This window comes from Amphiprion ocellaris, chromosome 17 (genome assembly GCF_022539595.1).
Source record: "Amphiprion ocellaris isolate individual 3 ecotype Okinawa chromosome 17, ASM2253959v1, whole genome shotgun sequence".
In the NCBI taxonomy this organism is placed as follows: Eukaryota; Metazoa; Chordata; class Actinopteri; family Pomacentridae; genus Amphiprion; species Amphiprion ocellaris.
The window spans coordinates 7676205-7698685 of NC_072782.1; the positions used below are offsets into that span (position 1 = coordinate 7676205).

Sequence of the window (22481 nt, forward strand, 5' to 3'; positions counted from 1 at the left end):
CATTATTTCATCATATGGCATGTTTTAACAACATGTTGAAAAATCCCATTTTTTTCGACATAGTATAGTAAGGCATTTTTTTTGCGGCAAAATTCATGATGATTTTTTTTTTCAAAGAAAACCTTTCTGGAGGGTTTTTCACGGCCTCCTTTACATTATTTCATCATATGGCACGTTTTAACAACATGTTGAAAAATCACATTTTTTTTTCGACATAGTATAGTAAGGCATTTTTTGCGCCAAAATTCATGATGATTTTTTTTTCAAAGAAAACCATTCCGGAGTGTTTTTCACAGCCTCCTTTACATTATTTCATCATATGACACGTTTTTGCAACATATTTGAAAAATCGCATTTTTTTTTCGACGTAGTATAGTAAGGCGTTTTTTTGCGCCAAAATTCATGATGATTTTTTTTTCAAAGAAAACCTTTCTGGGGGGGTTTTCACGGCCTCCTTTTCATTATTTCATTATATGGCACGTTTTAACATGTTGAAAAATCACGTTTTTTTTTTCGACTTAGTATACGATGGCAGTTTTTTTAGTGCCAAAACTCATGATTTTTTTTTCAAAGAAAACCTTTCTGGAGGGTTTTTCACGGCCTCCTTTACATTATTTCATCATATGACATGTTTTAACAACATGTTGACAAATTGCATATTTTTTTTCGACATAGTATACTATGACCTTTTTTTTGTGCCAAAATTCATGATGATTTTTTTTCAAAGAAAACCTTTCTAGAGGGTTTTTCACGGCCTCCTTTACATTATTTCATCATATGGTACGTTTTTACACAATGTTGAAAAATCACATTTTTTTTTTCGACATAGTATAGTAAGGCATTTTTTTGCGCCAAAATTCATGATGATTTTTTTTTCAAAGAAAACCTTTCTGGAGTGTTTTTCACGGCCTCCTTTACATTATTTCATCATATGGTACGTTTTAACAACATGTTGAAAAATTGCATTTTTTTTTCAACATAGTATACTATGGCGTTTTTTTTTGTGCCAAAATTCATGATAATTTTTTTTTCAAAGAAAACCTTTCTGGAGGGTTTTACACGGCCTCCTTTACATTATTTCATCATATGGCACGTTTTAACAACATGTTGAAAAATTGCATTTTTTTTTTGACATAGTATACTATGGTGTTTTTTTGCGGCAAAATTCATGATGATTTTTTTTTTTCAAAGAAAACCTTTCTGGAGTGTTTTTCACAGCCTCCTTTACATTATTTCATCATATGGCATGTTTTTACAACATGTTTGAAAAATCCCATTTTTTTCGACATAGTATAGTAAGGCGCTTTTTTTGCACCAATATTCATGATGATTTTTTTTTCAAAGAAAACCATTCCGGAGTGTTTTTCACGGCCTCCTTTACATTATTTCATCATATGACACGTTTTTGCAACATATTTGAAAAATCGCATTTTTTTTTCGACGTAGTATAGTAAGGCGTTTTTTTGCGCCAAAATTCATGATGATTTTTTTTTCAAAGAAAACCTTTCTGGAGGGTTTTACACGGCCTCCTTTACATTATTTCATCATATGGCACGTTTTAACAACATGTTGAAAAATTGCATTTTTTTTTTGACATAGTATACTATGGTGTTTTTTTGCGGCAAAATTCATGATGATTTTTTTTTCAAAGAAAACCTTTCTGGAGTGTTTTTCACAGCCTCCTTTACATTATTTCATCATATGGCACGTTTTGACAATATGTTTGAAAAATCGCATTTTTTTTCGACATAGTATAGTAAGGCGCTTTTTTTGCACCAATATTCATGATGATTTTTTTTTCAAAGAAAACCATTCCGGAGTGTTTTTCACGGCCTCCTTTACATTATTTCATCATATGACACGTTTTTGCAACATATTTGAAAAATCGCATTTTTTTTTCGACGTAGTATAGTAAGGCGTTTTTTTGCGCCAAAATTCATGATGATTTTTTTTTCAAAGAAAACCTTTCTGGGGGGGTTTTCACGGCCTCCTTTTCATTATTTCATTATATGGCACGTTTTAACATGTTGAAAAATCACGTTTTTTTTTTCGACTTAGTATACGATGGCAGTTTTTTTAGTGCCAAAACTCATGATTTTTTTTTCAAAGAAAACCTTTCTGGAGGGTTTTTCACGGCCTCCTTTACATTATTTCATCATATGACATGTTTTAACAACATGTTGACAAATTGCATATTTTTTTTCGACATAGTATACTATGGCGTTTTTTTTGTGCCAAAATTCATGATGATTTTTTTTCAAAGAAAACCTTTCTAGAGGGTTTTTCACGGCCTCCTTTACATTATTTCATCATATGGTACGTTTTTACACAATGTTGAAAAATCACATTTTTTTTTTCGACATAGTATAGTAAGGCATTTTTTTGCGCCAAAATTCATGATGATTTTTTTTTCAAAGAAAACCTTTCTGGAGTGTTTTTCACGGCCTCCTTTACATTATTTCATCATATGGTACGTTTTAACAACATGTTGAAAAATTGCATTTTTTTTTCAACATAGTATACTATGGCGTTTTTTTTTGTGCCAAAATTCATGATAATTTTTTTTTCAAAGAAAACCTTTCTGGAGGGTTTTACACGGCCTCCTTTACATTATTTCATCATATGGCACGTTTTAACAACATGTTGAAAAATTGCATTTTTTTTTTGACATAGTATACTATGGTGTTTTTTTGCGGCAAAATTCATGATGATTTTTTTTTTTCAAAGAAAACCTTTCTGGAGTGTTTTTCACAGCCTCCTTTACATTATTTCATCATATGGCATGTTTTTACAACATGTTTGAAAAATCCCATTTTTTTCGACATAGTATAGTAAGGCATTTTTTTTGCGGCAAAATTCATGATGATTTTTTTTTTCAAAGAAAACCTTTCTGGAGTGTTTTTCACGGCCTCCTTTACATTATTTCATCATATGGCACGTTTTAACAACATGTTGAAAAATCACATTTTTTTTTTCGACATAGTATAGTAAGGCATTTTTTGCGCCAAAATTCATGATGATTTTTTTTTCAAAGAAAACCTTTCTGGAGTGTTTTTCACGGCCTTCTTTACATTGTTTCATCATATGGCACGTTTTGACAATATGTTTGAAAAATCGCATTTTTTTTCGACATAGTATAGTAAGGCGCTTTTTTTGCACCAATATTCATGATGATTTTTTTTTCAAAGAAAACCATTCCGGAGTGTTTTTCACGGCCTCCTTTACATTATTTCATCATATGACACGTTTTTGCAACATATTTGAAAAATTGCATTTTTTTTTCGACGTAGTATAGTAAGGCGTTTTTTTGCGCCAAAATTCATGATGATTTTTTTTTCAAAGAAAACCTTTCTGGGGGGGTTTTCACGGCCTCCTTTTCATTATTTCATTATATGGCACGTTTTAACATGTTGAAAAATCACGTTTTTTTTTCGACTTAGTATACGATGGCAGTTTTTTTAGTGCCAAAACTCATGATTTTTTTTTCAAAGAAAACCTTTCTGGAGGGTTTTTCACGGCCTCCTTTACATTATTTCATCATATGACATGTTTTAACAACATGTTGACAAATTGCATATTTTTTTTCGACATAGTATACTATGGCGTTTTTTTTGTGCCAAAATTCATGATGATTTTTTTTCAAAGAAAACCTTTCTAGAGGGTTTTTCACGGCCTCCTTTACATTATTTCATCATATGGTACGTTTTTACACAATGTTGAAAAATCACATTTTTTTTTTCGACATAGTATAGTAAGGCATTTTTTTGCGCCAAAATTCATGATGATTTTTTTTTCAAAGAAAACCTTTCTGGAGTGTTTTTCACGGCCTCCTTTATATTATTTCATCATATGGCACATTTTTACAACATGTTGAAAAATTGCATTTTTTTTTCAACATAGTATACTATATGACGTTTTTTTGTGCGACAGTCCAAAATATCACCAAAAGCGTCACAGTGTAGTATGTCGTTCAAAATATCTACAAAAAAGTCACAGTATAGTATGTGGTCCAAAATATCACCAAAAATGTCATAGTATAGTATGTTTTCCAAAATTTGATCAAAAACCTCATAGTTTAGTATGTTGTCCAAAGTATCTACAAAAAAGTCACAGTATAGTATGTCTTCCAAAATATCACCAAAAACGTCATAGTATAGTATGTCGTCCAAAAAACGTCATAGAAAAGCCTTTGGTTCAAAAAACGTCGTTACGTCTCGGCTGTCTGAAGTGGGTGAGGAGCAACACAGAAACAGTCCAAACACTGGTTTCCAGAGGGTTAGATGAGTATTTATTTGGACGAGGAAGTTTACAACAACACAACATGTGAGGGGGTTAAAAGCAAATGGGTGTTAGTAAAATAAAATTAAATAAACAGAACTAAAAGTGAACTTCACATTGACATTGATGGGCATTCCAACCAGGAACAGAGTAAAAGATAATCAATCGGAAACAAACCTCTTACTGTTCACCTCTTAAAACCCAAAAACACACTACAGTAGAACACTAAACTAAAACTACCAATGGGTTCCCTGTTTTCCTTTCTGAACAATTCAAAAGTCCCTCTCTATCTCCCCACAGATCCACCAACCACTGGAACACATCTCCAAAGTTCTGCCGGGTCAGCTCAGCTTCCCCTCAGAAGAAGTGGCGCCACCTGCCAGATGAAGGAGCCTTTTGAGAGGCAGCTGGCATCGTGATTGGATTGTACTTTGGTCTGTTCCAATCCAGCTTCAGTTCCAGAGACGGCAGGCGGGACGAGTCAACGGAGGCCTGGTGGACGAAGGCATGCAGCTGAGTACAATCCAGAAAACAACAGAGGAGGAGTGCAGTGACCCAGAGCCAGAATAAACAGTATGTCTCTTAGAAAACATCATAGTATGAAAAAACGCCATCATCGTATATTGTACAAACAACAAGTCAAAGGAAAGAGACATACATTGTAGAATTGTGGTAATTGTGGGCTGACTGATTTACTGATTATCAGTATTTTATTTTTTACTGATTTATGGTAATAAATCAATTTAAAAATGCCGCTACTTTGGCTCTGAAACTTGATCTACCTGTGGTTGCTCTGTCTTCTGGAGTGATTTGATTGGTTATACGTCACAAATAAAACTCCTTTAACTTAACATCTGTAAACAAAACAAAAACGTATCAACAAAGTTTTCTGTTAGAGTTTGTGTTCTTCTAAGTTTAACTCCAAGATATTAAATACTTTCATTTACTGCAAATGAATATCTACTCCAAATGTCTCACTAATAATCATTATCAGCCTTAAAAACCCTCAAAACACCCCTCTATACTCGACCACACTTAGTACAGCCTGGTTCCCCCTTCTATAAATCTGCTTGGAATCATCCACTTCCTGTTTGTCAAAGTGGCCTTCTACCTGGACAGGTTTTGTTGGAGCTCATGCAACAAACATTTTGGGTAACTGCACTTTAATATGGATGGATGACACTGAATTAGAGTCTGTTTTAATGAGACTGAGTTAAGATGTGTAGCTCTGTCATTAAATAGGAAATTATTTTTCAGAATTCACAGAGAAAAGTCTGAAATGTTTGCTAGGTTAGTGTCCCACATGTTCTTTGGCTCAGCTAAAGCTAACTCTCTCCAACTTCTGGATCTCTTGAATTGCTTGTTGTTAAAATATCTTGCTAGAGGTGCTGAAGCTCAGAAAGTCTGAGATGTTTGTTCAAAATCAGCTCATTCTCAAGTCTTATCTGAACTGTCCTCTTTTGTTTGAACTTTCCCTAAACTTAGGAGTTAATGACAGAGCAGCACATCCAGACTCAGTCTCATTTATGTAGAGATTAAACTTCAGTGTCATTCATTGATGTTAAAGTGCAGTTTTTCAAATGTTTGTTGCACATGCTCCCGACCAAACCAGTCCAGGTGGAAGACGATGTGAAGAGAAAGCTCCAGAGGATAAATATCACACATTTACATTGGAAATAAATGTTCTTTAATTAGACATTGTCATGCAAAAGTTGGATTTTCTTTTAATGATGTTCACAAATCTTTGTTGAGTGTTTTGTTGATGTTGGTTTGTAAATGTTTTCTGACACTCGGCCCCAAAGATTAAAACCTTTTACTGCTTACAAGCTGCAACAATTCACACATTATCAACTATCTTTCTGACTAAACTAAGATAAAAAGTGAAAAACTGCCTGATTCCTGCATCATGAATGTAAATCTTTTTGGTTTTTATGACAGTAAACTGAATATATTTGGGTTTGACATTTTATAAACCAAAACAAGAAATTAATTACTGGAGAAAACAATCAACAGATTAATGGACAAAGAAAATGTGTTTTCCAACATGTATGGCTGAATTACTCCAACATTACAAGATACATACAATTTTAATTCAATTTTATTCATATAACACCAATTACAGGTTAAATTGTGTCAAGACGCTTTATTTTTATATTTTTTGTCATATTTAAAATATGACAAAGTAAGAACTTTAAACCTCTTGACTAATCCAATTTATTATTTGGTTTTTAAGAGACTAATCGACAATTAAAATAACATTCTCCACTAAAGCTAATAAACATGAGGTCAAATAGAAGGAACAGTTTTATATACTGCAGTCCCATGACGACAAGAATAAAGTTTGTCAACAAAAACTAAATCTGCTGGTGGATTCCCTTAAAGTCCTAATAAATGATAATAAAATGTGATACTAAAGGTTTGTGGCGCTAAAAATGTCAAAGTAAAGATATCAAGTTGAACATCTGGATGGAGGTTGATAAAAGTTTCTCTCCCTTCATTTCTCTGGAGCAACTCCATGGATTTTATGGATGGTGGTTAAAGACCTGCTCTTCTAGTCATCTTCCTTCTAGTCGCTGTAAAAAGTCAGTCCATCCTGGCTGACTTCAGCACCTCTTCATGACAACTTGTTCTCCCTTCGACCTGGTGGAAACTCCAGAAACTCAGGAAAACCCGTGGAGACTCGAAGAACTCGTGGAGACTCGAAGAACTCGTCGGGCGGGGGAAGGTGTGGTGGGTGGTGAGGGGAGGTGGGGGAGTAGAGGGGGGAGGCCGCCACCCACCTCCCCGCCTACTCTCCGCCCTGACTCCACCCAGACTCCGCCTTGGCTCCACCCATGTGGTGACTTCAGCAACTACGATGTCAAAGGGACGACGAATTTATTTCTTTTTATCTGATCTGTAGCTCAGTGAGTTAAGGATTTGCCTATGGAGCTGCAGGTCGCAGGTTCAAGACCAGACACTTCTTAAATTTTATCAAAATCCTGACAAAGACAAAGAAAGAAAACTGCCACTGGCGGGTCTCGAACCTGCGACCTTCCACTTGGTAGTCTGTCTTCTTATCCCCTGAGCTATTCGCTCAGATACTAATTCTTCTTTTTTTTGCGCATTTATCATCTATTTTTTGTCGTTTTCGACTTTTTTTTTTTACTCGAGTCTCGACTCGACCGTTTTTCTCAGGAGGTTGGACTTCAGCCTTTGTGCTGGAGGGTTGAACCCTCAGTTCCAAGACTTTCCAAGCCTCCACACCTCCCGAGTCCTCAGGACCTGAGCTTTCACACAGTCTGAGGGCTGAAATTTTCTAAGTCCCACAGTAGTTCTCTGTTAGATTTAACTTTCAGACAGTCCAAGGACTGATATCTTCTAAGTTCCTGAGTAGTTCTCTGTTAGTTTGAGCCTTTAGACAGTCTGAGGACTGAAGTTTTCAAAGTTTGTCAGTACTTCTCTGTTAGTTTGAACCTTTAGACAGTCTGAGGGCTGAAGATTTCAAAGTTTCTCAGTACTTCTCTGTTAGTTTGAACTTTCTGGTTAACAGAAGCCTTAAAACTTGTGACCATGAGTCTTGATTTCACATTTAGACCATCCATCTGAGTTCTTCTCAGACCTTCACCTGTGGGTTTCTTAGAAATCCTCAACAAACTTTGATTCTCTTCACTGAACAGTAAAGTTTATGGAGATCAGAAGGTAACATTAGTTTGATCCATGCCTTCAACTACTTGTAGACTTTATCTGGAAAGCAGTTTTCTGAAATGAGTTCTTAGTAAATCTGTCCACAATCAAACCAAGAACATAAAAAGAGGAAATGTTTGAAGAAACAACTTGATGTTTTCATTTCAGACAAGAAAACGCTTTTTTTTATCTGTTTTTGCTCTTTTTGATCGTTTTATTTTCTTCTGTTTAATTTGATCTTCTAAAGTCTAACTGGTGTCTTTTCAAATGTTTTTTGTTTAGTTTGATTCTTCTTAAATGTTTAGTTTTGCTCTTTTCTCACCTTGTATTCTTTTCTAATGTCTGATTTGATTTCAAAATGTTTTGTCTTTTTAATTGTTTTTTAAAAAAATGTTTTATCGGCTTGTTTGAAAAATTTCCTTTTCTTTCCCAATGTTTAATTTTTCAATTAAATCTTTAAGGTTTTTCTTTTTAAATGTTTTACCACCTTTTAATGTTTCATTATTCCTATTTAAAGTTTTATTGTCTTTAAAATTTAATTTTCTAATTAAACATTTAATTTTTTCATGAAATGTTTTGTCTTTTTAAAGGTTTAATAATCTAAATGCTTTGTATTTTTTAAATGTTTAATATTCTTCTTGTTTAATTGTATTTTTAAATGTTTAATTATCTAAAATATTTCATCTGTAAGGTTTAATATTTTTGTTTAAAAAATTTTGTTTAATTTCATAATTACATTTTTTGTATCTCCTGTTTATCTAATTAAATATTTTGTCTGTTTAATACATGTTTAACTTTCTTTTTAAAAGTCTTAATGTATTAAATGCTTTTTTCCTTTGACTTAATTGCTTTTTTAATGTAGTTTATTTCTCTAATCTTTTTTTCTGTCAAGATTTTAACCCCAACCTTAAAAATGAAATAAACCCTTAAATCACAATGAAAATACTTCTGTTGTCACAATCATGAGTTAGTCAATTATTCAGTTTATCAATTTAGCTTTATTTGTTTAGCACCTTTCACACAGATGACAAAACTAAACAAGCAAAGAGAAAAAACTATGCTAAAAGTATGATTAAAACTCAAAAACATATTTTAAAAAAAAGATTTAACATGGTAATAAAATATGTTGTGTCCAGGGGATGGAGGGAGTTTATTGAAGTCTTCTTGGGCTCACATGGGAAATCATTTAAAATATAAACTTGATATTCAGTCTAAGGAAACTGGAAACTGCAGAGCAACAGAAGAACCAACAATATCTCCTGTTTTCTCCTTTAATGAGTCGACTCTTCTTGTGCTTTCAGACCAAAGAATTACAGACTCTTCACAACCTGCTCAAACTCTTGGTACAGGACCTCACCACACGGGTCAAGAAGGTTTCCATCTCATTTCTACTCTGAAGCTCACCTTCTCCTGCTCAAACTGCTGACAAATGTTTCTGCTGCTCTAAAGTCTGCTCTCCAGAACTTCCTAAAAACTCTCAGAGTCTCTTCTGCTGCAGGTTGCTTTGTAGAACTGTTCCAGAAAACCTCACTAAACCACATGGAGGGGCCTCAAGATAGTCGTCCAAATGAAACCGTACAAAAACCAAACTAGTACAACCCAAACGCTAAAGTCTCCTGCAGCCTACCAGAGAACCTCTGAGAACAGAGAATCAGGACAGGAACTCTTACCTTCTGGACAACCAACGCTGGTTCACAAACAAGAATACAGAATGTGTCTGACCAAAAACCTCTAAAGACTCACTACAGCCAAGATAAAGACACAACTCAGCTGTACCAAATCCACTAATCACTGCACACACTAGCACCATGTGCTAACTGTGGCTAAAGAACCACATTTACCAAGACAACTATCCAGTACAAAGCCCTGAAACACACCAAGAAACACATTAAAGACGATTTTACTACTGGAAGCTGCAAGCCAACGCCTAAAGCACAAACTAAATCAACAGAGCCAAACCCAGTTCACTGGTGAAGAGAAACAGAGGAAATGTTTGTCTGCAGCCACATAAAGCAGGAAGACACTGAGCTGCTCAGGTGTTCCTGATAACACCAAGCAGCCACCTGGACAGCCAATAGGAACACAGCTTACTGGAAGTCCAGAGGGCTGGCTTAGTGAAGGAAATTTAATTTAAAGTTGAAGCAGAAAGTTAACAAAGAAAGTTGAAAACCACCTTCTGATCCCTGTAATCTCTGAGTTTTCACACAAAGAACACCTGAACATGTCAAACTGGTTCCATAGTAGAACCATCATTGTAAAAACGTCATAGTATGGTGTGTTGCTCAAAAATATTACGACCCGGCTGTCTAGGGTCACTGAGGAGCAACACAAAAACAGGACAAACGCTGGTTTCCAGGGGGTTAGGCAGCTATTTATTTGAAAGAGGAAGTTTACAACCACCACAACATGTGAGCAGAAAAATCACAAAGTCTGTCTTTAGTTCAGCTGAAAATATTAGTTTTTGTCTTTTTTATTGACCAAACTTTTCAGGAAGTAGATGAAGAATAATTAAAGCTCTCATGTAGAAGTCCAACTTATTTTGGATCCTTGTGGAGAGTTTAATCTTAGAGTTTGTAAAGTTGTTGAGTTTTTAGAGTCACATGGATTGTTTTGAAATTTAATAACCAAGTCTTGAAATAAAATTACAGTTGTGGATTTCTGTCATTTAGTCTGGACTAAACAAATAACAGCAGCATAAATCTCAAACGTCATTATGAGGAGTCTGGATTGAGGTTTCTCACTTGATAATGATCAAAACATGAAATTTAGGTTGGTTTAAAGGAATATTCCACCTTAAATCTTTGAATGTTGACCTAAAAGGTTGGTTTCAGGAAGTTTTCCACCTACAAGGTCCTCAAACATCCACCTTAAAGGAACATTCCACCAAAAATCCTTGGACATGCACCTAAAATGTTGGTTTAACCGAGTATTCCATCCAAAATCCTCAAAGAGACCTGAGGGGCTGGTTAAAAGGAATATTCCACCTAAATCCTCAAATATAGACCCAAAAGGGTGGTTTAGAAAAATCCTTCAATGTAGACCAAAAAAGTTAGTATGGAAGAATATTCCACCTGAAATATAGACCTGAGAAGTTGGTTCGGAAGAATATACCATCCTAAACATCCTTACATGTAGACTAAAAGACGGTTTGGAAGAAACTTCCACCTAAAATCCTCCAATGTAGACCTAAAAGGTGAGTTTAATGGTATATTCCACCTAAAATTCACTACTGTAGACCTTGGAGGTTGGTCTGATGGTATATTCCACCCAACATCCTTGACCACAAACTTAAAAAGTTCATTCAAAGGAAAATTCCACCTAAAATCCTTCAATGTAGACCAAAAAATCTTGGTGTACAGGAGCATTCCACCTTAAATGTAGACCTATAGGATGATTTGGAGTAATATTCTACTCTAAAATCTTCCAATGTAGACCTAAAAGGTTTATCTGATGGTATATTCTACCCAACATCCTGGAATATTTACCTAAAAGGTTGGTTTAATGGTATATTCCCAGAAGAACCCTTCAACATCGGGCTTAATGGTATATTCCACCCAAAATACTTGTACATATACCAAGAAGTCAGTGATATCAGGACTCAAACTAGATTTATTTTAGAAAACAAATCAGCTTAGAGGCATTTGTTCACACGTGGCTGAATAGGAGGCCGTCCAATCAGGTTCGAGGTCTTCACTCTGTAGGTTGTTTGTTGGGTGAGACTCTTGGACCTCCATCAGCTGACGTGGATGTTTGATGGTCTTCTTCTCTAGTGCCAGATGATTCATCCATGAATTCAGCAGCTACAGACTGAAATGAAGCTCATGCTACTGTTAATGAATTCCTGTTCCAGATTAAATGTTCAGAGCTCACCTTGAATGCAGCCGTCTGCTGTCTGATAGTTTTTCCTCATTGTAGTCTTCAATAAAGTCTTTTTCCTCATGTCAGGATGTGGTGAGACTCTTTCTCAGTCGCTGCAGACGTCCCTCATTGTGCATCTCCAGAGAAGAAACAGAAAAACTGATCACTGCTTCAGCATCAAACGCTCTCCAGCATTGAGAGTGTTTTAGGAATTCATTCATTGTGTTGTGAACTTTGAAGGAGCAGAAACTTTACAGCTGCCAAAGATATGAGCTCCAATTCTGGATGTTTTAGGAAATGAAGTTCATCTAATGAACACTTGATTTTTGCTGATAATTCTCATGAAATTACTGAAGAAATCCAACATAAAAACCTGTAAACTCTCAGGCAGCTTTTGTTAAAGTTTGTCTATAATTCTATCATCATGTTCTGGAACCAGGATTCTGCAGAAGTTCCTTCAATCAGATACTTGTGTGTCTCTATTTGAGGCCTCAGGTTTGAACGTACAGCAGAGGATTAGAAAGGAGTGATTTTAATATTTAAATCAGTCCAATAAATGTTTGGATATTTTGATTTAGATAGATTTGTGTCAAATAATATTGTAGAGTCTCACTTAAATATATCCAAATGAGTTCAGTGTATTTACATTTTATAGAATATTTGATTTCTTAATCTCAATACTGTAGGGTCTGACTCTAAATATTATAATAATGATGTAAATTTAAATAATATTTTAGTGCAGAGTCATAAACTTTAATCAGCTAAACTTGCATAATAAATATCACTGTACAATCTTAACCTGAACATTCATATTATTGAGGTAAATTTACATAAATCATGATATTCTAGAGTCTTAACTGGAATAAGTCTAACATGAATCTTTTTGTATTGTGCTGATAAACAACAATAACCCCACTTTCAGATAATATTTATTGTCTGATTGTGAGATTTTATTTAACACTCACGTATCCATGGCAACACTAAAGTTTCTGCTTCTTACCAAAGTTCACAACACGAGTAAAGATTTTAATGTAAAACTTCAGGGATGACTGCTAACCATAAGTATTCTGATCAATACTTCATGATCAATATCAGGACAGATGTTACAACTCCAGCTGTTGCATTAGACTGCAGTTATTCACAGAGAAATTAAAACATCACATTCCTCATGAAAACTAGATGGGACTTTTATTAAATAAAGTGTTGGTGAATAAACAGTGTAAAAAGTGTAAAGCAGCTCCATTAAATGAGGAGATGTGAGACTTCCACAGCATGGATCACCATCTGCTGTGTTGATTCATAGCTGAATGTCAGAATGAACTGAGATAGAAAAGCTGCTTTGAGCTGCAACATTACGGTCTGACAATCCAACACCATCACAGTTTTCATCTGGTTGTTTTGCTCCAACATGCTGTGAAGTTCAGTTTTTATCTGAATCAATACAGAGATTCTATTTCCAACCAAGACTGGAATAAAAATTAGAATGTTATGAGGTTATTAATGCAACTAGATCCTTTCAGATGGAAGGATTTACTTCTAAGTTCTAATTCAAGTTTCAGTTGGAGCACATTGCATTCACAAAGAAAAACAGCGATACCTTCATAGCAACATTTAATAAACCTAAAGCTTCCCTGTTGGCTCATTGGTGGAGTTTGTTACTGAGCATCTGAACCTTAAATCCAGTAAGACGACCATCTTCAGTCGAGGCCAGTCAGAGAACTTCAAGACCTTCCATCAGCTGGACCAGATGTGGCATCATCTCCCTCTGAACATCTGGATGACAGGAGAAAAGACAGAAATCAAACACAGATCACACAAATACAATTTATTCACTTTCATCATTTTATAAAAGTAGCATGAACTTTATTAAAACTTGACATCAGTAATGAAAGTAAATGTTTTTATCTCGTGTTGAAGCTAAATTTAAAGTCAATTTTAATGACAGTTTATCCTGAGAGGAGTGAGAATGGAGCATTTCTTTCCTTTTTACAATATTCCCTCAAAATATTCTGTTTATTATTGGCTTTAGAAGCATTTTTCTTTACTCATTTATTTTTAGATACCTCAGACTGATGCACTTTGCTGGTTTGCAGATAATTTCATGTACAATGACAATAAAGATCTTCTATTATAACATATTTTGCTAAAACAAGAACTGCAAACCTTCTCAACCATCTTTCTGTCTGCAAAAATCCAACTGCGACCAAGAATTATCTGATGTAGTTATTATTATAATCTTTACTGAACCAGCCCTGGAATTAATAAAAATCTGTATATGGATATGATTTTCTCTGATGGGACCACTAAAACAGCATACAATAAAGTAAATCTCTTCTGCACTGCACACATACTACACTTTTGTATAACTCTGGATGTCAGAGTAAAGGCAGACAGATCCACCGATCAGCCACAACATTCTGACCACTGACAGCTGAAGAGAACAACATCCATCATCTTGTTCTAATGCAATGTTCTGCTGGGAAACCTTGACGTTCATGTGGATGTTTGACATGTACCACCACCTAAACACTGCAGGACAAACAACCCACTCGTCTCCATGGCAACAGCAGTCCTTGATGCCAGCTGTCACCCTCAGCAGGACAAATTAAAACTACTCAGGAGTGGTCCGAGGAACACGACAGAGCTAAGCTGTTCACCTGGGTTCCACACTCCCCACATCCACATCTGATGGAGCATCTGTGGGATGGTCCAGGATCAGCCTGGTCTATGTAGGACCCACCCTGCAACCCACAGGATCCACAGAATCCACAGGACATCCCCAGAGGTTCTGATGAACCACTGGGTCAGAGGAGTTTTAGCAGCATAAAGGGACCAACACAGTATTAGTCAGGTGGTCAGAATGTTATACTGTTATATTGTCATGCTGATTATATGATCAGTAAATGTTACCATCAATTATAACGTCCACATTGATCAGGAAAAAAACCAACAACTATCAGTTCATTCAGAAACTGGGGGGTTAAACCTAAAAACACAGACCTCAACAGCAGTTTGTTTCAAAGCAGAACACCAGCTGGTTTTCACTAAAGAAGCTTCAGAGCAACAATTAAATGACAGTTTTGTTCTCATTAAGTTCAGAGTCAGCCAAAATAATGTACACACATCAGGAAAAGAAAAACTTTTATAAATATTTCATTTTATAAGTACTTCTACACATATAGATACCTCTTTCTAAGTTTGATCAAATCACGATAACTGTCCTGTTGTACGATGTTTTCCCAACAGATGGCGCTACCCTCATGAATGGAGCATCAACAAGTGACATCTACAACACAACAGAAATGTCTGGAAGCCAGTGGCCACTACTTTGAGCACCTCTTGTAATTGTAGAGGCCAAAGATAACTTTTATTAATCTCGTGATGTCTGAATAAATTTGGTATTGAAACATTTATGCAAGTTTTTCTTTTCCTGATGTGTGTAAACATTATTTTGGCTGATTCTGTATAATGGGTTTATGACAGGTCACCAGGCAACATCTTTTTATAATAATGACAAACATACCTGCATTCTACAGGAGTGATTTTCCTCATGTGCAGGTAAAGATGTGTGAGGAGCTTAGAGATGACAGGAGCAGGAGTCATCCTCACTAATTCAGCTTCCACCTAGAAACAGAAAGACCACAAACAAACACACTGATATACTCTCAAACGTTCAACCTCACAGCCTCAAAATATCTGTTTAGGAAGTGTTGTGTTTCTAAATTCTGCTGAAAGCATTGGCAGACATTCTCTTACAAGGTTGTGTAAAAAGCAGCCTGTCCTCTGAGCTACTGAGAAATCTTCCTGAACAAAGTTTCTACGTCTAAATCAGCTCAACAAAAACTAAAGCCTCAGTCAGAGATAACAGGTATCGTAAATTATAAACAGCTTTCTTTGTTAACTCAGACTTTCTGCTTCAACCTCACATAAAAAGGGGAGTTTAACTCATCAGGTGACTGAAAATGAACGGCTTGTGCGGTTCTAGATCCAAAAGTAGGATGTTTCAACTCATGTTTTACTACAAATACATACAATAATAAATAAATACAGTGGCTGGTTGTTAGTTTATTCACTATTAATGTCACTTTATATACTGGATTGAACTTGAGCAGTGGAAGAGAGAAGGAATTTAATGAAATTATGGAGATTCAGAGAGGTAATGTTGCATAATGTTAAGTTAACCCGTTTAATCCCACTGGCAACAATTGTTGCCGCTCATTTTTCTTTTAATTTTTACTCTCTAGAAGTGTGGCTTTGGCTTTGGACAGCTAATGCAAATTTTAAAATAAGACAATAGGTTGTCTCCTCTAAATTGCATCAATGTCATGTAACTAGTGTGAATGGTGACATGACTAGGCCTCTTTACTTCCTACCTGCACCAATGCAAGGAGATGTCTGCCTCAAACTTCTACAAGAGAAATTTATTTAAATACCTTAATTAACAGATATAGCTGAGATATTTTGTACATACATTTTTAAAAGGGTCTACTACTGATATATAATGAGAACTTTATGTCTGCATGCATCTTTTGATCATAAGAAGAGTAAATGTAAGCATGGCAACATTTGTTGCCGCTAGCATAATATATAGTCATAGTGTTGTGCTACGTGTCAAAGGTTTTGGCTGTTTATCCTATGCTTTTTTTCCTACTCAGCGAAAAATAATAACAGGTTTTGAATCTTCTAGACTTAAAAGAGCCCCAAACTGATATGTGCTACATCACAGTCATTCCTACAGTTGAAAAAGATGCATTTAAAGTTGACTGATAGTGACCGCTCTGGAGGATGAAGATGATGTTCACCTGATAAGTCCAGACCAACATAATAATTACCCTTTAAAATAAGCAAATTAGGAACAGGGTTTTTAAAATATCACAATGACCAGCCACATTCAATATATCAGATTTTGTGACCTATGGAGCAACTGCAGCAGACTGCAGTTAAACCAGACACTGTTGATTTGTTCCTGCTGATGTATCCTCTAACTCTAAAGGTGCTCACAAGATGATTCCATATACAAAACAGCTATCACTTGCATGAAAGCATTATGGCAAGCATGGCTGCAAAAAGTTGATCAGGGGCAAACCAATCTGATTTGGGCACAGGTTATGGAGCCTTGCTTCACCCACTGAGTACATGTTTCACATGGAGCTCTGTTGTGGAGTCCGCACACATCTTCCTGAAACTGGCTTAGGACAGGGCCCAAGTGTAGTCTTTGCTCTGGCTGAACAAGCAGAAGTTCCTCCAGGATGCACATTTGTGCATGATAACCTTTTCATCTCATTTAGCATCATTGATGAAATGACCAAACAAAGTTAAACAGTGCAGGTAAGTTTTGATTTACCTGCATTGTTCTTGCTGAATAATGCTGCACCCTCATCTTCTGGCCATGATGTTAGTGGTCAGTACATAGTCAATCTAAGCTACTGCTACGATGTGAATTTATTTTATTTTTGTAAACTATGGTTCAGTTTGTAAGATCAAACACTCTTAGATCTACAGTCATTTAACTGTTTTATGAGACTGTGAAATGCAGTAATTGCATTGTTGTCAATTTTAGTTCTTTTCGGTATTCATTGCCATGGTATCTTTATGTATCTTATAAAGGTGTGAACACACTTATAACCATGCCTAGTTATAATACATTACACTTACTAATGTTATTCTTATTTTTTTTTCTTGTGTAAATAGGTTGAACTAAAGAATTTGTGTAAATTTAGACTACGCGGTTTCCCACCGGCAACAATTGTTGCCGAGTATAAAACCTACATTTTCACTAACAAAATCAATCTGAAATTTAAAAAAATATATATATTATGTGTTAGGGAGGTCTAAGGAGTGAAATACATGCACTTATTTTGCAGGGAAAAACTGGTTATTCAAACCAGCTGAATGTTAAACTTCAGTGCAGCTGAACGGGTTTCAGTTAACCTTAAAGTAAAATAACTTTGTTAAAAGCTAAAATACACAGCAGAGAAATACAGGTTGAGAAGGTCATTCTAATAATGAGGACAGCTGCTGCAGCAACTAACACAGGTGTTCAGCGGTAAGTTAGCCACCTGTGCTAATTAGCCCGCTAGCTAACTTAGCCGCTTAGCTAGCTAACGGGTCCGGACCAACTGCTCAAACACGACAAAACACAACTCTTCACAAGTCGCTGACTTAACGTACAACAAAACAACGCTACTGGTTAGAAGTATTTATCTTCTTACCGTGTTTTACTCCAAAAACAAAGTCAACAGCAGCCAGAGATGCTACCAAACGCGCCGACCATAGATACATATAGCAGACTTGATCCGCTAGCGCGCTGTCTTCTATATTGTCTATGGTCTGACCAATCACTGCTCTCTGGCTCTCAGTCAGTCTGACCAATCACTGCTCTCTGGCTCCACCCTCTGAGAATCTTGTTGTCGTTTGGCTCTACACTTGCTGATGACCACTTCCGGTCTCAGAAAATGAAAAAACGGACCTTTTTTCGTTTCTGTCTCTTACTGATTTTATTTTTTTATTCTAAATATAAAATGAAAATCAAAGCATTTTTAAAATTTCGTATATCCCTTTTTGATCATGAAAAGGAAAAACGCCTTGTATTTCAATTTTATTTTTTGTATTTTAAAACGAAAATCAAATAACCACTCGTTTTTTGTTTTTCAATACCCGTTTCAGAACGGAAAACCCGATTGCCAAAATATACACGGACCCTATGTGTTACATTAACAGGCAATAATAATGTTTGTATGGTGACGCAGAACAGACATCTCATGCATTTGATTACATGAAAACTTCTGTTTATGTCTGTATCACCTCCACTTTTTAACTGAGGACTGATTACATTCTGCCTATAAGCAGCTCATCTTGCACAACAGCACTCCCATTTCCTTTTTATGTAGAAACACACATCATGAACTGAAGTCAGGTCCGTTTCATGGGATCTTTTATTGTGCAAATACAGTGTGCGAAGCATGCACCAAGTGTCATATTTGTGACATTAGGAAAAGGCATTTCATTACCGTCTTACTGTTATGAGACACATTTAAAGACAAACCTTTATATCCCTGATTACTGAGAGTTTATATTTATGGCAATAACAGTATTAAAGGTTCTTCAAGCATCCATATTTGCATGCAAAAAGTCATATTGTCTGTTACGCAGTCAAGGATATTTGGTTATTATTGCTTTATCGAATTATTCATAGTTTATCTTTACATTTGATTATGTAATATTATTGCTTACAATCAAATAAGCTACTTCTAATACATCCACAACATACATATTGCCTTTCGATTTGCATAGTTAAATATGAGTAAGGCATATATTCAGTGCAAGCGGCAAACTACAGAAACAATAATGCTACAGTGAAATAATAATTTTGCATCGTCTGACGTTTCCCACAGTCTCAGCTTATCATAGTGTACCAACCTCACTTACACAGGGTTGTCGTGTCCATGTTCAAAAATCGAATGTTCATTCTTGATTCGATTTCAAATTCATTCAGCAACTGCAAAATACAGTTTTAGATTATTTCAAACTCCTGTCAGTTTATTCAAGATGTCTCACAACAAGGATTATTGCAGATTTAATTGCAAAAATGTGTTGATTAGTGAACAAATTACTGTATTATGAGTCTTCTGTGTACCAACCTTGAGGAAATGCTCAAAAGTGATTCCTTCATAGAATTCATCAGGTTCCTGAGTGTCAAAAAGTGAAGTTACTAACTTTGTCCAATGCATCCAACTGAGTGTTATCTTGAGAATCTTTAGCTAACTTACCATGTGGCCCATTGATATACTGGCCACCTCCAGCATGGCTGCATCTGCAATACTTTTGGCTGTTTCCTTCCCCAGTGCTCCGCTACGAGACAACAGCTCCTCCACCACCTGGACAGAAGACATAAAACGACTGCAGTGGTTACAAGATGCAAATCAGTCATCTCTGAAAGCAGAAGGAAGTGAAAATTCTCCACCCTTCCTTCATTAACCGCCAATTAAGCGTTTAGCAGGAAGTCAGCGGTGGAGCAGATACAACTTTCTTCTAAACAATAGAGAACCTGCATCTTGACTCTTCAGCGTTTGTCTGAAACTGATCAAACAATGCTGATAAAGACAGAAAACAACAGGATAAACTCCTGATGCGTGCAACGCTGGGATGATTTCCACAGATCGTTTGGACCGAAGCTCATTAAAAAGATTAAAATCTGCACAAGTGGGCTCATTCTGCAGAGGCTTACATGTCTGTACTCCTCGAGGGTGATTGTCCCGTCGTTGTCAGTGTCATGCATGTTGAATAAAACTGCAGAGGAGAACACAGCGATCATTTAGAACAGCCGCAGATAATGCCAAGCATGCGATCATGTGATTTGATGAGCAGACGCACATCTCAGTTTCTCTTTCCTGACGCTCTCGCGCTGTTCTTCTGTCATGTGCAGCGACGGAGGCCTGAAATGAGACATGACCACCAAGAACTCCTCAAAACCGATCTCCTCCACCGTCCCCTCGCCGTTCTGACGGAAGTTTCTGCAGAATAAACACAAATTATAAACCCTCAGATGCTACTTTTTATCCAAATAGCTGTTTGTTATGCATAAAGAATGAAAGGTGCTTCAAGTAACTTTCCAGCTAAGATCGAGGCATCATCACTGTACCTCCTGTCAAAGAAAGCCTCTACTATCTGCGCTCGGATTGGATTGCAGGCCAGATCTGGGATTTCATTGAAGTGATCTCTCCTGTGGGTGTGAGAGGAGACGTAGTAGCTCAGTGACAGGTTGCAGGCCTGTTGAGCAGGTTTGCTTTTTTCAAGGAAGCTGGCAAACTGTCAAGAGAATGAAAGAAAACCTGAAGGTGACACTGAATGCACCACTCGGACTCACCGGAGAGTTTCCTCATTGTGGCTCAGTTGTTTGAATCTTTTGTGCAGGACTCCGATCTGTTCGAATGAAACTGAAAACAGAAAGGTTGCGTTGTTAACTTCCTGTATTCAGACTGACAGTAACTGACATTAAGTTGATTGTTTGGAGTCTGACAGAAACAGATCTTTATTGCTAGAAGCTTTTGAAGCATTTGGATATTCAGAATTTATGTAAAACACTTTGGTTTGTCAGTTGAACCTCTTACATAATAGGCTGCGGGTGAATTAATGTAGATATTGGTTCATATATGAGTAAATATACATGTGTGTCTTCTTTCCATCTTACATGCTTTTGTCAAAGCTTTCAATACAGTGTTATCTATTATTTACTGCAACCTCCTTTTGAAAACTGGGTAAAGTTACACTTCCATTAACTTGCACTTTAAATTATTCATATCTGTTGCACCAAACAGACTCGTTTACCACATACACAGAGATGCCAGACATGTGTGATTATATTCTACAGCAAATAATACTCATCTCTTCCCTGAACACGTCAGATATCACGTTAACATGCTCGGATTTCCCCTCAGAGATAAGACTTGAATTATAATTAGAATGAATTAAAATGACACATCCGCTGCAGTGAGCTCATGTTTGCAGACATGCTGACATGTCCGAGGAGCCTAAAACAGTAACGATGACTACTCACAGCCCGTTTTTTCCGCCAGATCAATATATTCTGGTTGACCAGGTAAGGACTGTAGCGCACCCATAGCTCCAAATGCAGCTCCGCCCTGACCGGTCCGGGTTTAAAGGCGAACGAAACCGGAACTGAGGGGTCGAAACTGAGCTCAGGCGATCATGTTTGTTGATAATTCACATCCATCGGAGGGTCGCTGGACAGGTCCAGACCGAGCTCACACCTCTGGTCCTCCAGCAGATCTGGTCCTCTGCAAACAGCGCAGCCACTTCCGCAACTCCAGTCCTGATGACGACACTCATTTAATAACAACAGGCTGCAGCATCAATTATTCATTCTGACTGTTTTTTATTTATCCAGAGCCTTATTCAGAGACTGTAACCTGTCTGTTTACTCTCGTACAGGAAAGACAAGAGCAAAAAAAGGCAGTTCTCAGATTACATAATACACGAGATGCTCTTGTTTGTAACGTTTGAATTATTTTATATGTTCATATTATTGCCTGAGAATGGATTATGATCTGCTCAGTTTACTGCTTTAATTAATATAACCCAAATAGCTCCACAGGTGGATCCACCTGTATGAAGTCAACTGTTGCAGCAGACTATAGATTGCTTTTCACTTTACAGAGAGAGTGCTGTTTTTCCAAAATACGTTTAATTATCACAAAATCTGTTGCTTTTTTTGGAGCCCAAAACAAAAATTTCCACTAAAGCGGGCTTGCGTAAAAACTGACAGTGTAAATTAAGCAAAAAACCTTTCACACAGCAGTTCAGACCGGTGACTTAATTTGATCAGTTAAGAATATTATTGCTAACTTTATTCTTGTGCCCTATGATAAGCCAAATGTATTCAATAGCAGCAGTGTATGACTAAAATGTTCTCATACATTGCTGCCTATTAATTACACAGAATGTAGCGTACCTTACCGTACTTTAACTCCTTTATCCTTTATATATATATATATATATATATATATATATATATATATATAGATATAGATATAGATATAGATATATATATATAGATAGATAGATAGATAGATAGATAGATAGATAGATAGATAGATAGATAGATAGATAGATAGATAGATAGATAGATAGATAGATAGATAGATAGATAGATAGATAGA

General features: G+C 36.2%; 1 protein-coding gene and 1 long non-coding RNA gene across 3 annotated transcripts; both read right to left on the minus strand.

The window, feature by feature from the left end:
• Positions 1–11535: 11535 nt before the first annotated feature.
• On the minus strand, positions 11536–15250 carry LOC129350885 (uncharacterized). The gene is made up of 3 exons (XR_008604462.1): positions 14460–15250; positions 11815–13575; positions 11536–11710 (listed from the first exon to the last, which is right to left on the minus strand). It is a non-coding gene; the product is annotated as an uncharacterized LOC129350885 (long non-coding RNA).
• A 3469-nt stretch (positions 15251–18719) lies between these two features.
• Positions 18720–21668, minus strand: tescb (tescalcin b). 2 transcript variants are annotated; one of them, XM_023279759.3, is made up of 8 exons: positions 21419–21668; positions 20669–20738; positions 20444–20524; positions 20176–20315; positions 20030–20091; positions 19572–19679; positions 19443–19490; positions 18720–19300 (listed from the first exon to the last, which is right to left on the minus strand). In XM_023279759.3, the coding sequence occupies exons 1-8, from the start codon at positions 21420–21422 to the stop codon at positions 19223–19225; spliced, it is 591 nt and encodes a 196-aa protein (XP_023135527.1). In that variant the 5' UTR covers positions 21423–21668; the 3' UTR covers positions 18720–19222. The 2 variants fall into 2 exon arrangements, with proteins under 2 accessions (XP_023135527.1, XP_023135526.1); XM_023279758.3 differs by having other exon boundaries at positions 21359–21660.
• Between the last annotated feature and the right edge of the window lie 813 nt (positions 21669–22481).